This window comes from Echeneis naucrates, chromosome 18 (assembly GCF_900963305.1).
Source record: "Echeneis naucrates chromosome 18, fEcheNa1.1, whole genome shotgun sequence".
Taxonomy (NCBI): Eukaryota; Metazoa; Chordata; class Actinopteri; order Carangiformes; family Echeneidae; genus Echeneis; species Echeneis naucrates.
The window spans coordinates 8,507,028-8,525,557 of record NC_042528.1 but is presented as its reverse complement, the minus strand read 5'-3'; the positions used below and the strand labels follow the sequence as shown (position 1 = coordinate 8,525,557).

Genomic DNA, 18,530 nt, shown 5'->3' with positions numbered 1-18,530 from the left:
TTTTAATTATCTACATGTTATTGAATAGAAATATCTTCATTATGTCTAGTTAAGTCCTGTAGAAATGATGGGTTGCATTAAAAAAAATTCCATGATTTATACAAACAGGTTTCAATATTTAATATAGTATAAGATAGAGGTGGTAGATTAATATGTGAATATGCAGACAGATGTTTGTCGAGTTGCATATATTTTATGAGCTCAATAATACAAAGTAGTGTTGCTGACCCAGTTTAGCTCAGCAGGGCAAAGGGATCAGATGAGGTTGGCTGCCTGCAACACTGGGTAAATGATCACTAATGCTTTGTCCTTACACAATGGCAGTGATGCATCTTGCACAAGATCATGTGCTTCTGCCATTAATGTCTTGCAACCATGTCAGTCTGTTCACTTGTTTGTGCAAGAATGACACTGTATAATTGCTAATCTTTACACAATCAGCATTTAGTAATTCAGCAGTGTTAGTGGCCCATTTACTGCCGTCTCTAACCCTGCATTTACAAAGATGAGAGGACGCATTGCAGAAAAGTCTTGAGCGCAAATGGCATTACTACAAATGTCCCACATAAGTGTCAAAGTCCTTTATTCAGCAGACTCCTATTTGAATGCTTTCCAAACAAGAGGCCTTCAAAATCACTATGGAGACATCTCCATTAAAGAGAGTGGGAGAAATGTCACACAAACTCTGCAGATTCACACAAGAAACTAATGTACGAGTGCAAACAGCTTCAGGAGCACAGCAGAGACAGCTACTTACCCCACAAGTCTGCAGAGAAATTACATGTTCAACAAGCTGATGATACTCGTGAGTACAGAGACAAATATAGTTACATCAGTGTTCATTGGTTCTTTGTTGTGTCACAGCCTATACTTGGAAATATTAAAGTGATTGGAGTTTGGTAGCTTGATGGAATAACTTCTGTCAAATAACCAACATTACAGTTGCATATTAAATTGTTATTTTATGCAGCTGGTGGCTAATACTTCTGTCACGCATTCTTGAGATTTTGTTGTGCCTTTTGTCCTCTTAAAAAGCCTGCATTGTCTTCCAACTCCAGACTTCATCGTTACAGCTGCAGAAATTGTACAGTAATGATCTGTGGGTACTGAACAATCTATTATTCAGAGTGCACATCATGGACAGAATCAAGTCTTACAAAAAAAAAAAAAAAAAAAAAAAAACAGTACAAAGTAAGGTTTAAATATTTTATTGTCAAGTAGACAAGACCTGATGTCCTTCAACAAGAAATTCAAATGGCACCAAAAATAAGAAGTTACAAAATTTCAATTTATGGCAGAAAAAGAAAGAAAGAAAGAAAGAAAGAAAGAAAAACAATTCTATTTCAAGAGCCAGTAATTTCCTTGCACAGTGCAATTAATGTTACATAAAATCAAATAAACATTAACATTTTGATGAACCATCCCTTTAATAATGTATGAAGGTTCTGCACTGAAAAAGATGGTTTCGCAGAAGGGGTAGACAGATATAAAATAAAAATGCAATAAAACACTTACACTAAACAGAAACAGGCGTAGCTGTGATCTCAGTGAAAAAAAAAAAAAAAAAATTCTATGACATTTAAGGCCTCCACATTCCCTTAGTGTGAGTCCACAGCAAGACAGCAGCATCTTCACTAAACATTCAGTCTTAAAACAACTGTAGCCCTAAATACAGCATCGTACAACTCGCTACATATGGCCCCCAAAGACTAAATTTCAAGCTCCTATTCAAGCCTAGGTGTTTTAACTGTTGCCGAACACATTCAATGTATCTGGAAACTCGCAGATGCATCTACAAAGTGGCTAGTGTCTTTAACAAAAGTGTACCCACAGTATGTCCCTCTCAATCATGTTGATGTGAACATAGTTTTACATTCATCTGCAAAATGTACAATTTAAAATTGTGTTTGCATATTAAATGCTCTTGTTAGGAACAAAACAAAAACACAACATACAGAATATTACAATTTTGCTGTTAAAAACGACATTTTTGAAACACTGAGGCCAAACCCAGATCCATCAGGCTCATTTATGCTCAAGCATTTAACTTTAAATCCCAAGTTTCAAAGTGGACTGACCGGCTACCAATAATTGAACTGACAAAAAGCATTGTACAAAAACACTGTAGAAAATGTGACACCAGTAGAGTGTCATTTATATTTGGGCAGAAGTGCATTTACCCACAGGAAACCCAATATCCCATTCTAAACCATCCCAGTTCAGCACTCCTCTATCACGGTGCCAGCCGAGGAGGAGTACAGTTTTTTCTTGACGAGTCGGAAACCTGGACTCAGTTTAAGTACATGCCTGAAAGTTGGCGCAAAGCAGGTTCCCATAAAGAAGAAGTCCCGTAGGCTGGGCCAGGCAGTGCCATCCTGCTTAAAGACAAGAGTCAACTCAAACGTGGGCACCACTGTGGCATCGTACACGATGCGCTCCAGCCGCTTGCAGCCCTTGTCCAGCTCCAGATGGACATAGAGGACGCAGCCCCGTAGGCCACAGGGCTCGCACAAGGCCAGCCGCAGGACTTCACGAGCTATTCTCCGGGTCAGCTTCTCTGGTACCAGCACAGAGGAGCAGTGCAGTGTTGTCTTCTTAGCTCGCGACAGGCAGTTTTCAAACATCTTGGCCAGCTGTTGACAGGTTCTGTCCTCGGCCACATCTGCATTCCTCTGAGGCTCAGCTAAGCAGTAATCCCAGAAATCCAGATCTGAGAAAAGAGTGGAATTTGTACATCTTTGGAAACAACACCAGCTTTTATCTTTAAACAAACTAATGGCAGGCCATTTCAACACGTCAGTGTTAAACTGCAAATGCATTAATTGTTCAGGGCATCCATCTATTCTTGCATCTCCTCTGCTTTTCTGTACAGATATGACAGCCCTAACAAGACAAAGACAGAACCCATGTCCTAAGCCTCAGAGCTGGAATGAAACCTGTTTGCTGGGGTAGAAAAGGCAGCAGTTAGATGGCCATTGTATGCATGTGGCTGGCGGACAAGCTGGAGAGATGACTTCATCCTCTGTTGACTCCCCCCCCCTCCCTCCACTGCTGCAGCCATGCACCACACAGGGATAAACAAGCACACAACTGGAGCCATCCGGCAACCAGCACACAAGAGCTCACCTTTCTCAATGCCAGCCTGCTCGTATCTTCGGTCCACCAGGTCGGAGACGCACTCGCTGCTTTTTGCCTTCAGTGTGCTAGTGGCGACCATGTTGGCAGCAGTTGAGTCCAGGAGCGGGCTGTGGTCCTGGGCTTCAGCAGAGCTCCCTGCTGACGGACAGTTTGAACTCAGACACAGACAGCCAGACGGCCATGACCCCCCCCGACACACAATGTTACACTTACCTTAAATGTTACTGAGTGCAAAACAATTAGCTTCTCATAGGTACATTCACAGAGGGCGGTGTGCTCCCTCCGGCAGCAACACGGGCTTTGCACACACAAACTCACTGCAGCAAGCAAACTTTAGCAGGATTATTTATACCTTCCTCCCACTCATCTGACCAGAGGGTGGGACCAATCACACCAGAGCTCGTCTCTGATTGGCTGCTGAGTGACGCTCGAATAAAATAACTGACCAATGTTTGGAGAGAATATTTGTGTTGCTACATGTCAGAGGCAACATGTTGTCTGCCGCCTGCGAGGGGAAGTTCAGCATCATGTTTGGAAAAGGGATGTTGGGGATGTTTTTATTGTTTCCACACTGGGCTCTGTGTCCATGTGCGACAAGAAATTACTCACATGTTAGCATCGAGGTGGCCAAAACTAAAAATGAGAATGTGGAGTTATTTTCTTTTTATTGACAGTAAAAAAATAATTAACACACTGCCTGCAAAATGGTACCAGTTTTAAAATGGGGGAACGCCTGAGGCACATTGCTTTGGGACCCTAAATGCTAATTCACCGTCCAGGCATCTATAGCAAAAGGATGCAAGAAGGAGCAGAAATTCAAGATCGAAATCAATTTGAGCGGTTTTCAATTCGTACAGGGTTGTAGTTGTGTGTAAAACAAGCAAAACAGCTTCCCTTGTGGAAGTCTAACCCAAACAAATAAAAACAGACATCTACGCCCAATCCCAAGCTTATCTGCAGGGCTTTCCCATTAGGGAGGAAAATGTCTCTTCTGTCTCTCTGCATCTCATCTTACTCTGAGCATATGTGTATGTGTGTGTACATTTGGCAGGGAAAAACTGGGCACAGTTGTTCAGCTCATCAGCAGTTTATCCCTCATCATGAACTGGCTCAACAGAAATTTGCCAGTAACTGGATCTACTCCTCTTACCTCCGGCAGCTCTGCTGGAAAAGGGAAATGGAATCCAGTGGACACGAGAGAGACAGAGAGGGCGCGAACAGTCACATGTGAAGAACCAGATATGCCACAGAAATCAGTCACATGCTTCAGCTAGTGTTTCTCCCTTTGTGGATGCAGGCTCTTCAATTCATGCAAAAAAAGGGGGATGTTAACTTTACTTTGCAAATGAATAGTTAACTTACTAAACTCATTCCTCTTCTCGATTACATTTGTTCACTTAATTAGAAAGTAATGAAAAAACATAAAAGGTTTTACTGTACTGTTGACACTGTCTGCACTTTCATCGTGTGAGTGGGTTTGACTGAGGTTTTCACCAAATCTATGTGGAATAAACAAGGTCAGTACAGCTGCTGAGTGAGCTTTCCTTTAGACCTAACAGCCTGCATTTACAGTGCATCATAAAACCTAACAATCAGCCAAAGAATCATTGTGTAAAATGACATCATGGGGGTCAGCAGAAAAAAGCTGGAAAAAATAAGCATTAGGTTTACATTTATTGAATTTGTCTTGGATTGGATGAAATATTCAAGGTTAATATAAAAAAAATATATTTCCCTTGAATCAAAATTAAAACTGTCTTTCATGTAGACCCAGCACAACTAGAGGACCTGGACTCCAAATCCTATCTGCAGTTGCTGTCACGCTTGGTTGACATACATCATACAGTGATGTGGGTTAACTTAAATTGGTTGAAAAGTGGCCATGTACTGCTTAGCTCATGTGTATAGCAGATGCATGCTATCATATACAAAGCAGTAAAGTCAGGGCACGGGAAAGACTATATTTAGTTGTGAGAGTAGGATTACTCCATACATGACCAGAGTTTACAAGTGAAAAACTGCAGCAGATTAACACAAATGATAATTATTGGAAACTCAACATGTCACATCAACATCTTGATAATAAGACGAACACTCTTTCAGTGCTGTAATGATGCAGCTAAAACCTCAGGTGACTAAATGTGTTGACACCAACTGTTACCTCAGCTAGATCAATCAGTTGGCTGTAGCCCGTGCACAAGATGTTTCCAGTGCCACTGTATTACATTTTGACTCTTTATTAACTTTTGTGTGAAGCCCTTTCTGACTGTGGCTCCTGTCTCACTGCGCAAGACTCGTAATCTCTGCTGGATTACAATTCTTAAGTAAAACACAAGTCAATCCTTCTCTTTTGCTGTGACCTTTAAAGACAACAGAGCAGAGACTGGGCCTTTAATGAGAAGCACCTCTGCTTTGCGACCTTTACTCACTGTTGGTAAGAGATAACCAAAATCTACTTGTCAATTCGTCCTGTGTACCAACTGCTGTTTCCCCGAATGAGGCAAAAATAAATAAATAAATAACCAATATGTTTCAAGTTACAAATCCCGGGCAGTTCATTTAAACCCTCTGTTATTCGCTGTCAAAACACTGGTATGGCAGGCTGCTGGTCTACCAGGCGTCTGACCAGTGAAACAGGCTGCACGTTGAACCCAGTGCCCTCCCCCATGAAATTTAACAACAGGAGCCTTTTGGCCGAGTTGCATTTCATATGGAAGATAGCTAGTTGCACGTGGAGGCGTGACCCTGCTGGTCTTGCTCACAGCTGACCCGTCTCCCTTTGATTAAGGGGGAAGGCAAAATATTTTCCTCAGAACCAGTTATCTTTGTTTCTTTCATTCAGTTCTCCTTTTCTCATTTCTCACACTCTCCTGGTGGGGTCTCAGACCTCAATGACTATCAAATGACCTTCAAGTACCAAAAAGTCCTAATGTCATAATTAGTGCCTTTGATATTTGGAAGGGGTTGGTATAAATGCACCTGAAGCACGACAAAACCCCACAGAACACCTTGCTTGAATTAATTTGTACCTTTACCTGGACTCATTTCTTACTCACATTAATCTGTCAGTGGCAACAGCACAGAAAGACAGAGAGTGACATGACATCCAGATCGTAACTCAGCTGATACCGCAGCTGGCATGGCGTAGATTTGTGTGATGAACCCCCTCCCAACCTGCTCACTGTCTCTTTGATGGATGCGTGTCGATGCTCAAAGCTGTCAGCCAGTGTCAGCTTACAGGCCACAGAGAGCCTCAGTGCTCGTAACTGTAAGTGAATCAATTCAAGATGGAGGCCATGTGTGCTGCACAAAACAGCTAAAGTCAGGCAACCCTTTCCCATGAAGGACGAATGATTTAATCAAAGAAATACTTCATTTAAACTAGTGATGGATGTATCCTTCCTGCATCTCTGAGAATGGTTATGAAGACTGAAGCACTGCACCCGTCTGTTTAAAACTTCTGAAATAAATTCAGCAATAAGCACCAGCTGTCCAACTTGGAGGTGGACTATGGTTGCTTCTGTCTTCTGTTGACTGATTGCTCCCTCTAGTGGCCAACCATAGTGATACTGTTCATCTTCAATTAAAACCAACAAAAAGAAAAACCAGCAGATTTCTCACAGTTGAATGAAGTATCATTTTAGAACTTTTGCACAGCAAAGTGTTCAATTTCAGGTGATTTAAGTTCTTGTAAAAAATAAGTTCAAAACATTATTTAATGAACAACAACAAATAAACAACTAAATAAATAAAAAACCCGCACAACAAAGCCATTTTTAGTTATTTATTATTGAAACTGAGGTTGACCACCAAAATCCAGCCATAAAGCAGCTCTGATGCTTTTAAATACAAACATTTTCATCTGCTTTATCGAGTCATTGTGCTGAAATATAAGTATCAAAATACCAGTACTGTGAAACTCTTCTAATTTCTTTAACTTTAGCCACACACACACAAAGTCATTAGTTAATGAACAATATTGTTTGGAAGGCAAAATCCTTGGCTTAAACATATTTCAATAAAAGAAACTGGAAAAATGAAACAGACAATCCAACGAAAAAACTTCTGAATCATACAAATTAAAAAAAGAGTGCGCCGCAGAAGATCCAGTTCCTATGCTATTTTATGGTAACGCTGAGTGACACACAACCACAGACATACACACAAACAATACAAAACAAGACTAAAAAAGCACAACGTTTAATGACAAAGGATCATTCTTAAACTATGAAATCAACAGTGCTTTATTATGTCAAATATGTGATGGAGGTGAGATCAGTGCATCTTACATGAGATGAGATATGAAGCTGTATTGAGGCTGCATCAGCAGAATACTGACACCTTTTGATTATACTAGCATTTTAAAGAGAGTTGCAGTTTTAAGTTGTCACTGGTTCACAGACTGTAAGATTGGTGATCACAGTCATAAAGCTGCTGCAACAGCAGCGATCATACATGAAAACCACCGATCAATACTTTTCTGCATCAAAAATGTTTCACGAAGTTCACAGAAAAAAAAAAGTTCCTCCACATAATCAGTATGTGGATGACAGCTGTTACATCCACTGGCTGATCCCCTCTGTTTTTATCTCGCAGCCACTGAAACACACAAAACAACAGGCAACTGATGAACCCACACAAGGAGAAAAGAACACAACTGTCTATGATCATTTTATTGAATAGAGAAGGTTTTCAGGTTCTCTAAAGCAGAGACCCGATTGGTCATGTCTCTCTTTATTTTTCTACTTGGACAACACCAGACAGCAGCATTGCATTGGCCATGAACAGCGCTGGACAGGATGTCGCTGTAGTCAGGAAGCAAAACCACTTCTCACATTCAAAAGTTAGTTAACCCATTGTCTTGACACTGAAACAGCTTGAGAACATTTTGCACAATAACCTTCAAAGTTTGGACTGATTCTAGATTTTTACGGTGGGACTGACTTTAACGTCATGACATTGACAAAATGCAGCATTTGGTAGCTTATGGGTGAAGGAATTGTGAGGTTTTATCCGTGTAGAATGCAATTCTGACATGTAGATAGCAGGCTTTGCAGCTTCATAAGAAATTATAAAGTTACACTCCAAAGAAATACAGGAGTCTGAAACAACATAAACACATTCTTCCGAAGCGAAATTCCAACAGTATGACTCAATTTCCCATGTGAAGTTCTCAGCCAAGTCATCGAGGCCTGATTGTATTGGGAAAGGAAGGTAGACCATTTAGTACCCAGATTTTTTTCTACATGGGTGGAGTGAAGAGTCTGCGTACAAATCACAAATGACACAGGCACCTGTGGATGTGCACATGCTTTCAGCCTCCCCCACCGCAACACACGCACACGCCTGCAGCGTCTGGCCCGTCCTGACATTTACTGGCCACACAATAGCTCCTGTCCAGAATAATCCGTGTTTATGTTAGGAAGTCACTATCTTTCAAGCCCTGCTGCTTGTTTGAGGGCGGGGGTGCAAAATCACAGGAAACACCTTCTGTTGCCCAGCAAAAGCCCCAAAAGCCCACACAGTACAATGAGATATTAAAAGCCAGTACCTTCCCTGGAATTACTCAAAATTTGTATCTGGATAAACAGCTTTACCAAGTGTTGGAAGAATGCACAAACAGAAGAAACCTGGAATGACCTCTTGTAGGAAAGAGACAAAAGGCAGCTCACCATTTTCTTCCCCGCCTGATGACTTCACTCCGAGGAGCATGACACCATCTTTGGTGCTTTCAGGTCTGCTCTGGAAAGATGCGCTGAGAAGAGCCAAAGAGACAGAGGGCTGAATGCTTTGCTTGTTCACGCACCCTTAAAATGCACATGTGAACGCCAGAGGTCAAACTTACTTCTCAGTTCCCGTATCAATAGTTTCTGCAGAATGAAAGAAAAAAATATGAAGCATCTCTTAAACATTGATTCATTCATCGTTCATCACTGATTGTAAAAATCTACTGAGACATTAGAGAGTCCACCTATGCGTGTACCTGTGCAGTCGTTGATCTTCTTGCGTTTGAATTTGAAGATGGTGGCAGCAGCAGCAGCTAGAACCAGAGCAACAGGCAGCAGAATCCACCACAGCTTGTTGTCTAAAGTTAATCCACAGAGAAGGAGAGATCTGTGATGGAGCACACTTTAAAATGTGACGTTTAACAACCATTTCGACAGCACAGCTGACAGCCCACAGTTTTGGGGGGGGGGGGGGGGGGGGGGGCGTTGGACACTTTACCTTGTTTGGGGGGGGCTTTCTCATCATTTCCAGTCTGAGAACCTTTCAAAACAATGTTTTTTTGATTACCAATCCAACTGATTCATGATTTAACTACACTTGTTTGTTTGTGTGCAGACACAGTCAGATATGGTTGCACAGTGATACTCACCAGGACCATTCATTCCAAGCGTGACACTATCATCAGCGCCTGACAAAAGGACCGACTTGTTTACATTTGGGTTTAAAAACAGGCATCTTAGAAAACTGCTGATTACTTCCAGAATCACCAGACCTTGCTGTTAAGGCAGTGAAACTGATACAATTCCTAATGTTCTTGATGGTGCGTTACCTCTGGCAGGTGATGCCTCTGTTTTCTTGATCTCAGAGCGGACTGTTGTCTTTGAAACGGGAGGATGGGTGCTTTGGACAGCTTCATTTGGTGAAACTAATAGGAAAAAGAAAACAACACACACACACACACACACATTTATATATATATATATATATATATATATATATATATATATATATGTGTGTGTGTGTGTACATAACAAATACCAAATAATACTTTAGTACATCCTTTCCCTCTTAAAAAGAACATCAGGCTTAGTTCTAAAGAAATGGATGTAAGATGAATTTCATTATGGGCCCAAAGTATTAAATACGATAGGAAACAAATATATTCAAAGAAACATAAGTTTTATAGTTATTATTGGGCTAGTGATTTTCAAAGATAGAGCTCAGCTAACAAGTTGATCTTCTGATCTGACCTTTTCAGGTTCCCCAAATATCAGACCATTTGTTTTAATTGAGGTACCTGTTGAAATATTTGATTAAAAAAAAAGCCTCTTGGGATACATTTTTCATCTGTGACCTGGCAGAACTTTTCACTCTCTAGTAATGGATAGTTTTGTTCTTCATCCTGTCTGAGGTCAGAGTACAATATTTCAAACTAATGTGTAATCTTGGAATTCATTTCAAATCCATCAAGCCACTGTCGCTAATATCACTTTGTCTGTGTAAAACATTTCCTCTATTTTAGGTTCAAAGTTGCATGTTTGCATCTATTTGGTTTGGCACAGTTTTAGGGTCATTCTGTGAGACAAGGGCGAGCCCTCACTCAACGTGTCAGAGTTGGGATGAAAAGTCATGACAGAGGAGTGGGGAGGTGGATATCCTCTGCAGCAGTGTGAATCTGCATCCTGTCCCACACATACTATTGTTGTCCCCTGAACTCAGCAGCCAAACTTCCTGTCGTCCCCGCTATCAGCTGTGAGCCGTGCACCATTCACACCAGAGTACAAGTGACGGCTGAAGTGTGGGATTTTAGCTCCAGCCACATGCTGCTCTGTCTGGCCTCATGGTCCTCATAAAGGAAAAAGGATTGCTATTTTTTTTTTTCCTGAGCTGTTTTTATAACATTGGGGGAGATCCAAGTCAGGTCACAGCTATTTTGGAGCATGTCACAGGTCTCGTGAAATCTAAGTCATTTGACAAAAAAAAAAAAAAAAGAGTCAGGTATTTCAAAAAGAGTCAAAAAATTATTTGAACCCTCAAGTAATGTCTTTTGTTCCATGTTTTCATGAATGAGAAACATCAGAGTGGAGTTGATCTTCTCATCTGACTGAAATCAAAATACTGAAATGTTGCTTCAGTAGACAAACCTGTTGGCAGCAGTGGATCTACTTTCTTCTGTTCTGGGTCTTTTCCACTTGATTGAGTTGATTCATTGTTTGACTCTACAAACAGAAATACAACTGTGACATGAAATGTTTGTTTATACATTCACGTGCTTCAATTTTCTTGAATATGTATCAAAACACAGTGAGTTTTGTCTGGCAAATTACATAATCCTGTTTTCAGGAAGAATACAAAATATGTTAGCAATTTTATTGCTTGCTAACATAAAAAGAAAATTGAGAAAATATTGTAGGAGGTGTAAAACAGGCATAAATTGCCTGTTGTGAACAAAAACCTTTCGTCATTGCTGTTCTCGATCCCCTCGGATCTGCAGTCTTTCCACCTGCTCCAGCTGATCCATTTAGTGATTCTATAAACAGAAACACAACTGTGAGCCGACAGACATGTTTCTCCGTAATTATGGAGATGTGAACAATGACAGTATGGATGCTCTCTGAAACTCAGAGAAGATTTTACAAGATTGTACTTTTTGTGAAAGATGAAATCATATTCACTAAAAGCGGACTGGTAGATATTTGAAGGTCTTTTCATGAATATTCATGAGGAGTTATTCTCTTGTTGCAGACTGTATGGCCCAAAAAAAAAAAAAAAGAGTCAGGTATTTCAAAAAGAGTCAAAAAATTATTTGAACCCTCAAGTAATGTCTTTTGTTCCATGTTTTCATGAATAAGAAACATCAGAGTGGAGTTGATCTTCTCATCTGACTGAAATCAAAATACTGAAATGTTGCTTCAGTAGACAAACCTGTTGGCAGCAGTGGATCTACTTTCTTCTGTTCTGGGTCTTTTCCACTTGATTGAGTTGATTCATTGTTTGACTCTACAAACAGAAATACAACTGTGACATGAAATGTTTGTTTATACATTCACGTGCTTCAATTTTCTTGAATATGTATCAAAACACAGTGAGTTTTGTCTGGCAAATTACATAATCCTGTTTTCAGGAAGAATCCAAAATATGTTAGCAATTTTATTGCTTGCTAACATAAAAAGAAAATTGAGAAAATATTGTAGGAGGTGTAAAACAGGCATAAATTGCCTGTTGTGAACAAAAACCTGCTCTCTGAAACTCAGAGAAGATTTTACAAGATTGTACTTTTTGTGAAAGATGAAATCATATTCACTAAAAGCGGACTGGTAGAAGGTCTTTTCATGAATATTCATGAGGAGTTATTCTCTTGTTGCAGACTGTATGGCCAAAAAAAATAAAAGTTTTGTTACCAGTAGGGATGTTTCAGTCTGAGGATATCCTGAGACTGAGGACAGTTGCAACATTTTTTTCCCCAGAGACTTTTAGGGATTGACCAACCAAACTTTAATATGTAAAACTCACATTTTTCTGCTAATTCAATTCCGTCAACAAAACATTGATTCAATGTATTTTGATTCATTCATACAGCAGGTCAGTAAAGTATAACAAAAATATGGCTGCTGAAGGGAGTCTAATGTTTTCTCAGTAAAAGCAGAATTACACATTGACTACAACATCTGTCTCCAGGTGGTGGGAGGGGCTTTCTGAGCATGTGCATTACGGCCCGTTAGTCATCCATCTAACAGGTTTCTGATTGGCAGAATAAGATTTGAACTGTCCACAGCCTCCTCTATTGAGTAAACCCTCAGCTAATGTGTACTTTGGAGCAGGTGACATGTTTTCATGAATAACAAACATCAGAGTAGAGTTGATCTTCTCATCTGACTCTGTTTCCTGAAGTGTTGAAATGTTGCTTCAATAGAAAAACCTGTTGTTGTTTGTGGTTGCACCGTCTTCTGTTCTGTGCTGTTCCCTAACCCCGTTCCAACGGATACATTTGTTGGATCAACAAACAGAAACACAACTGTGAGCTGGCAGACATGAAATGTTTGTTAAATCACTGCTCTCATTCATTCAAGTACTTCTCTTTAACATTTATCAAAACGGTGATTGTGTTTTGTCTGGCACAGAACATAATTCTGTATTCGAGCAGAATACAAAATCAGTTATTGATTTTATTGATTGCTAATGTAAAAATAATCAAGAATAAATTGTATTTTCTTGTTAAATCTCGTGCAGGGGGAGAAAAGAGGCAGAAATTGCCTATTGAGAATAAAATCTTGTATCACTGGTTGCTGTATTGTCATTGTTTCTGGGGTTTTTCCAGTTGTTCTAACTGATCTAGCTGAATGACCTATAAATAGAAACACAACTGTGAGCTGACAGGCATAAAGTGTTTGTTTTTACAGTGCTATCATTCATTCATGTACTTCTCTTGAATATTTATTAAAACACAATGGATTTTGTCCAACATAGAACATTCTCCTGCATTCAGACAGAACGCAAAATAAGTTATCAATCTGATTGTGTGCTAATATAAAAAACGGCGGAGGGATAAAACAGGCACCTGTTTTTTCTGTCACTGTGCTCTCGATTGAGGGTTTTCCATTTGCTCCAACTGATCCATTTTGTGACTCTACAAACAGAAACACAACTGTGAGCGGACAGACATGCTGCTCTGTAGTGATGCAGCTGTGAACAATGACGGTGTGGATGCAGTATCACCATTCATATTTAAACTCAACCACCCACGCTTTTATATATTGAACTTATATCTGCTGACTCTGTGGCACAAATCAAATAAACAGTTTTCCTGAAATACTGAAATGTTGCTTGAAAGACAAACGTTTTGGTGCTGGTGACATTGTCGTCATGTTTTGGCCAGCTGCTGCAGTTGATTCATTTGCTGAAACCACAAACAGAAACACAACTGTGAGCCGACAGACATGCTGCTCCGTAGTGATGCAGCTGTGAACAATGACGGTGTGGATGCAGTATCACCATTCATATTTAAACTCAACTGTGAGCTGGCAGACATGAAATGTTTGTTAAATCACTGCTCTCATTCATTCAAGTACTTCTCTTTAACATTTATCAAAACGGTGATTGTGTTTTGTCTGGCACATAACATAATTCTGTATTCGAGCAGAATACAAAATCAGTTATTGATTTTATTGATTGCTAATGTAAAAATAATCAAGAATAAATTGTATTTTCTTGTTAAATCTCGTGCAGGGGGAGAAAAGAGGCAGAAATTGCCTATTGAGAATAAAATCTTGTATCACTGGTTGCTGTATTGTCATTGTTTCTGGGGTTTTTCCAGTTGTTCTAACTGATCTAGCTGAATGACCTATAAATAGAAACACAACTGTGAGCTGACAGGCATAAAGTGTTTGTTTTTACAGTGCTATCATTCATTCATGTACTTCTCTTGAATATTTATTAAAACACAATGGATTTTGTCCAACATAGAACATTCTCCTGCATTCAGACAGAACGCAAAATAAGTTATCAATCTGATTGTGTGCTAATATAAAAAACGGCGGAGGGATAAAACAGGCACCTGTTTTTTCTGTCACTGTGCTCTCGATTGAGGGTTTTCCATTTGCTCCAACTGATCCATTTTGTGACTCTACAAACAGAAACACAACTGTGAGCGGACAGACATGCTGCTCCGTAGTGATGCAGCTGTGAACAATGACGGTGTGGATGCAGTATCACCATTCATATTTAAACTCAACCACCCACGCTTTTATATATTGAACTTATATCTGCTGACTCTGTGGCACAAATCAAATAAACAGTTTTCCTGAAATACTGAAATGTTGCTTGAAAGACAAACGTTTTGGTGCTGGTGACATTGTCGTCATGTTTTGGCCAGCTGCTGCAGTTGATTCATTTGCTGAAACCACAAACAGAAACACAACTGTGAGCCGACAGACATGCTGCTCCGTAGTGATGCAGCTGTGAACAATGACGGTGTGGATGCAGTATCACCATTCATATTTAAACTCAACTGTGAGCTGGCAGACATGAAATGTTTGTTAAATCACTGCTCTCATTCATTCAAGTACTTCTCTTTAACATTTATCAAAACGGTGATTGTGTTTTGTCTGGCACAGAACATAATTCTGTATTCGAGCAGAATACAAAATCAGTTATTGATTTTATTGATTGCTAATGTAAAAATAATCAAGAATAAATTGTATTTTCTTGTTAAATCTCGTGCAGGGGGAGAAAAGAGGCAGAAATTGCCTATTGAGAATAAAATCTTGTATCACTGGTTGCTGTATTGTCATTGTTTCTGGGGTTTTTCCAGTTGTTCTAACTGATCTAGCTGAATGACCTATAAATAGAAACACAACTGTGAGCTGACAGGCATAAAGTGTTTGTTTTTACAGTGCTATCATTCATTCATGTACTTCTCTTGAATATTTATTAAAACACAATGGATTTTGTCCAACATAGAACATTCTCCTGCATTCAGACAGAACGCAAAATAAGTTATCAATCTGATTGTGTGCTAATATAAAAAACGGCGGAGGGATAAAACAGGCACCTGTTTTTTCTGTCACTGTGCTCTCGATTGAGGGTTTTCCATTTGCTCCAACTGATCCATTTTGTGACTCTACAAACAGAAACACAACTGTGAGCGGACAGACATGCTGCTCCGTAGTGATGCAGCTGTGAACAATGACGGTGTGGATGCAGTATCACCATTCATATTTAAACTCAACCACCCACGCTTTTATATATTGAACTTATATCTGCTGTTTACTCAGACCATCTAAAGCAGATTAAATATGATACATTATTCAAACTTGACAAAGCTAGCTGGACACATGCCAATTGTATCACTCAAACTCATGTCTTTTGAGTCAAACTTCAAAACACGCCATTTGTCTTCTGGACAAAGTTACATGTTTTCATAAGTAAGAAACATCAGTGTTTTCATCTGACTCTGTGGCACAAATCAAATAAACAGTTTTCCTGAAATATTGAAATGTAGCTTGAAAGACAAACGTTTTGGTGCTGGTGACATTGTCGTCATCTTTTGGCCAGCTGCTGCAGTTGATTCATTTGCTGAAACCACAAACAGACACACAACTGTGAACTGACATCAATTATATTGATAAAAAAAAAAAAAAAAAAGGAAAATCTAAGCCCTTCTTGAGATTATCTGCTGGCTGCTGAAGTGTCGACCACCCTCAGTCAAAGTGGGAAGTGGTGAGAGCGAGGGGGCTTCCTCCAGATGTTACTGGCTAAGGCTGGAAGTAGATTTGTAACCACTTGAGACGTTTCACTCTCAGGAAAATACTTGGTTGTTTTAGTTAGATGACCTGCTGTTGGATCACCTTTCTGTTCAGTGAAGAACACTGACAAAACAAACAAGTCAAGAGCTCTGATTCAGCTTCCTTTTTATTTTTAACTCAACCTTATTAGTCACCTTCCTGAAGTTTAAATTTGTGCTAAGAAAAATATTTATTCACTTTGATTAATATATCAATGACTTTTTTTTTTCTTTTTAATACAAAAATCAAAATCAATAGTAAACATGAAACCTGTATGTGTGTGTGTGTGTGTGAGTACGATGGCACACACACACACACACACACACACACACACACAAAGCTTATCTCAGCCTGGATAAAGGGAAATACGCTCTTTGGGTGGATGTCTCTGAGGTAATGTTCAAAGTGTGAGTGTTTTCTCAACAACACTGTGATCTCTATCTTTGCATACCGAAACAAAACTAGACTACATGAGAAAAAAAAAAACAAACACCGGGTATAATGCTGTGCGACATAAAAAAGAGACATCTATTTTTTTCCTCACAATGTGGCCATTCAAATTGATAGAAAAAAAACTAAAAGCTAAAATGTTTAGCCACATTGCAATATTTTTTTACTTATCTCTTCTTATGATGAAGAGAGACTGAAAGAGGACAATCTAAGTTAGGACCTCTGAGGCCCTCAGCTCTGATTTCATAAAATCTGTCGAGATGAATTCCAGCCAAAAGCAGTCGGAATGGTTTCCTTACCTGTTGTGAAGACCTGGATGGACGCTAGCAGCAGGAGGACGAGAACCCTGGTCGACCTCATGGTCACTGAGGCGTTGAACCACTTACACTTTACCCTCAGACTCTGACTGAGTGGCAAATGGAAAAGGTGTCCAAGCCCGGGCGCTCCACTGCTGATGCTTAATTTGGAACTTCCTTCAGATAAAGAAGGGGAGGATATACGCTGGCTTCCCTTCCTGACGTAAAGAGGGTGGCTATGGAGACCAGCACGGGCCAGCCAGAGGATGCAGACTTCCATTTAATAGCAATTACAGTTTGGAATTATGTTTTTGACTGTATTGTCCACTCCCATAGCTTATTTTTTTCCTGTTTTAACATCACTTGTCCAGTTGTGAGGAGACAGGAACTTCATGTATTTTAGCTTTGTTTGTGTCCCACAGTATACTCGTGGGAGGTTTCTGTGTGTCTGTCTCAGTTTCATGTGGGACTACAGATATTCTACACCAGTCACTTTCAAACTGTCCTTTATAAGCAAAAAGAAAAACAACTCAATTTACAGTCGCTTAGATAAATAATGCCAGCCTGGGAGAAGAAAATGTAAACAAGATGTAACGTGACAGGAAAGCGACAAGCACACTGACTCAGAAGCCTCATCCACTGAAAAAGAGGAAGACAAACACACACACACTCCCACTGTCACACATTTTTGATACTTACTCTCACATGCAATCATCAACAAAACAAAATCTACCATCATAAAATGGTTTGTTTTACCAAATAATGATTGGAAAGATGATGAAGAGCCAAATCTTGATAGTTCCAGGGAACCACACAAACACCAACCATGACTTTTCACAATGCTTGACTTGTTATAGATCAGGGAGACCTGAGACTGATCCAAATAGATCAAAACGTTGCTCAACCTCAGTCCCACCTAATTAAAGTGGATGGTATGACTCATGTCTGTTTTTCAAAAAACTAACAAGAAACATGATCTATAATAAGTTAAATAATATAAATGTGTGTGGATTTTAAGTTGCATTACAGATGGTAAAAACAAACTGTTCACAATGTTCACTCCTCTCAACTAATTCATCCACCGACATCCAAAACTTCTTCATATTATTCCAAAATCCAGCTCTTGTTTTTGGCTGTCCCACAAAAAAAGAAAAACAGGATGTCAGAGTTTACTTCCTTGCATTTGGACATTGTGTTTGATTTCAGTGTAAGAGACCAAAGAAAGACTTACCAGAGGCCAGAGATGAGAAAATCGACCTGGTGTTTTGAAGTTTTTCTTGAAAAAAGAAACAACTAAGTTACAAGTTACAACCATCTTATACCCCTCCAGTGGCTTGATTTATATTTTTAATTGATATGAACTTGGAAATCTGAGGACCTAACAAACTACTGTGTTTGTGGAGAGAGGAAGGCTCTTTGTCTTGTTTGTGGGGATAAACTTGTGAAATCTTGGCTTTGTCTTCCAAGTTTAATCAAAGAAGTCACGAAGGTTGATGAAGAGGAAACACCTTTGTTGTAATACTACCAAGAAGCTATTTCCTGTCCATGAAGCATTCAATGTTCTGCACACTTTAAGTGTTTTATTTTCCAGACACTGAATTTGTGTCAATCTAAAGATGACAATGGAGTCATATTG

The 18,530-nt window shown here is 39.6% G+C and overlaps 2 protein-coding genes across 7 annotated transcripts; both read right to left on the bottom strand.

Moving 5' to 3' along the window:
- Positions 1–1,209: 1,209 nt before the first annotated feature.
- LOC115059064 (DNA damage-inducible transcript 4-like protein) lies at positions 1,210–3,452 on the bottom strand. Its single transcript, XM_029526659.1, has 3 exons — positions 3,352–3,452; positions 3,127–3,273; positions 1,210–2,710 (listed from the first exon to the last, which is right to left on the bottom strand). The coding sequence occupies exons 2-3, from the start codon at positions 3,215–3,217 to the stop codon at positions 2,220–2,222; spliced, it is 582 nt and encodes a 193-aa protein (XP_029382519.1). The 5' UTR covers positions 3,218–3,273; positions 3,352–3,452; the 3' UTR covers positions 1,210–2,219.
- A 3,456-nt stretch (positions 3,453–6,908) lies between these two features.
- On the bottom strand, positions 6,909–17,059 carry LOC115059190 (uncharacterized protein PB18E9.04c-like). 6 transcript variants are annotated; one of them, XM_029526812.1, is made up of 17 exons: positions 16,898–17,056; positions 15,880–15,939; positions 15,416–15,484; positions 14,699–14,758; positions 14,420–14,488; positions 13,703–13,762; positions 13,424–13,492; positions 11,791–11,883; positions 11,321–11,395; positions 11,010–11,084; positions 9,695–9,790; positions 9,515–9,553; positions 9,364–9,405; positions 9,122–9,223; positions 8,984–9,008; positions 8,811–8,893; positions 6,909–7,737 (listed from the first exon to the last, which is right to left on the bottom strand). In XM_029526812.1, exons 1-17 carry the CDS (start codon positions 16,956–16,958, stop codon positions 7,724–7,726), a joined length of 1,092 nt encoding a protein of 363 aa, XP_029382672.1. In that variant the 5' UTR covers positions 16,959–17,056; the 3' UTR covers positions 6,909–7,723. The 6 variants fall into 6 exon arrangements, with proteins under 6 accessions (XP_029382672.1, XP_029382673.1, XP_029382674.1 ...); XM_029526813.1 differs by having other exon boundaries at positions 11,791–11,865; positions 16,898–17,054; XM_029526814.1 differs by lacking the exons at positions 11,010–11,084; positions 11,321–11,395 and having other exon boundaries at positions 16,898–17,059.
- Positions 17,060–18,530: the final 1,471 nt, after the last annotated feature.

What these genes read in the sequence shown, in the direction of transcription:
- LOC115059190 (XM_029526812.1), bottom strand. Translation starts at nt 16,958, where the DNA reads ATGAGGTCGACCAGGGTTCTCGTCCTCCTGCTGCTAGCGTCCATCCAG. An exon ending in AATGTCACCAGCACCAAAAC is followed by an intron (nt 14,489 to 14,698) that starts GTTTGTCTTTCA and finishes TTCTGTTTGTAG; the next exon opens with AGTCACAAAATGGATCAGTT. An exon ending in AGATCCACTGCTGCCAACAG is followed by an intron (nt 11,396 to 11,790) that starts GTTTGTCTACTG and finishes TTCTGTTTATAG; the next exon opens with AATCACTAAATGGATCAGCT.
- LOC115059064 (XM_029526659.1), bottom strand. Translation starts at nt 3,217, where the DNA reads ATGGTCGCCACTAGCACACTGAAGGCAAAAAGCAGCGAGTGCGTCTCC. An exon ending in GCAGGCTGGCATTGAGAAAG is followed by an intron (nt 2,711 to 3,126) that starts GTGAGCTCTTGT and finishes CTCTTTTCTCAG; the next exon opens with ATCTGGATTTCTGGGATTAC.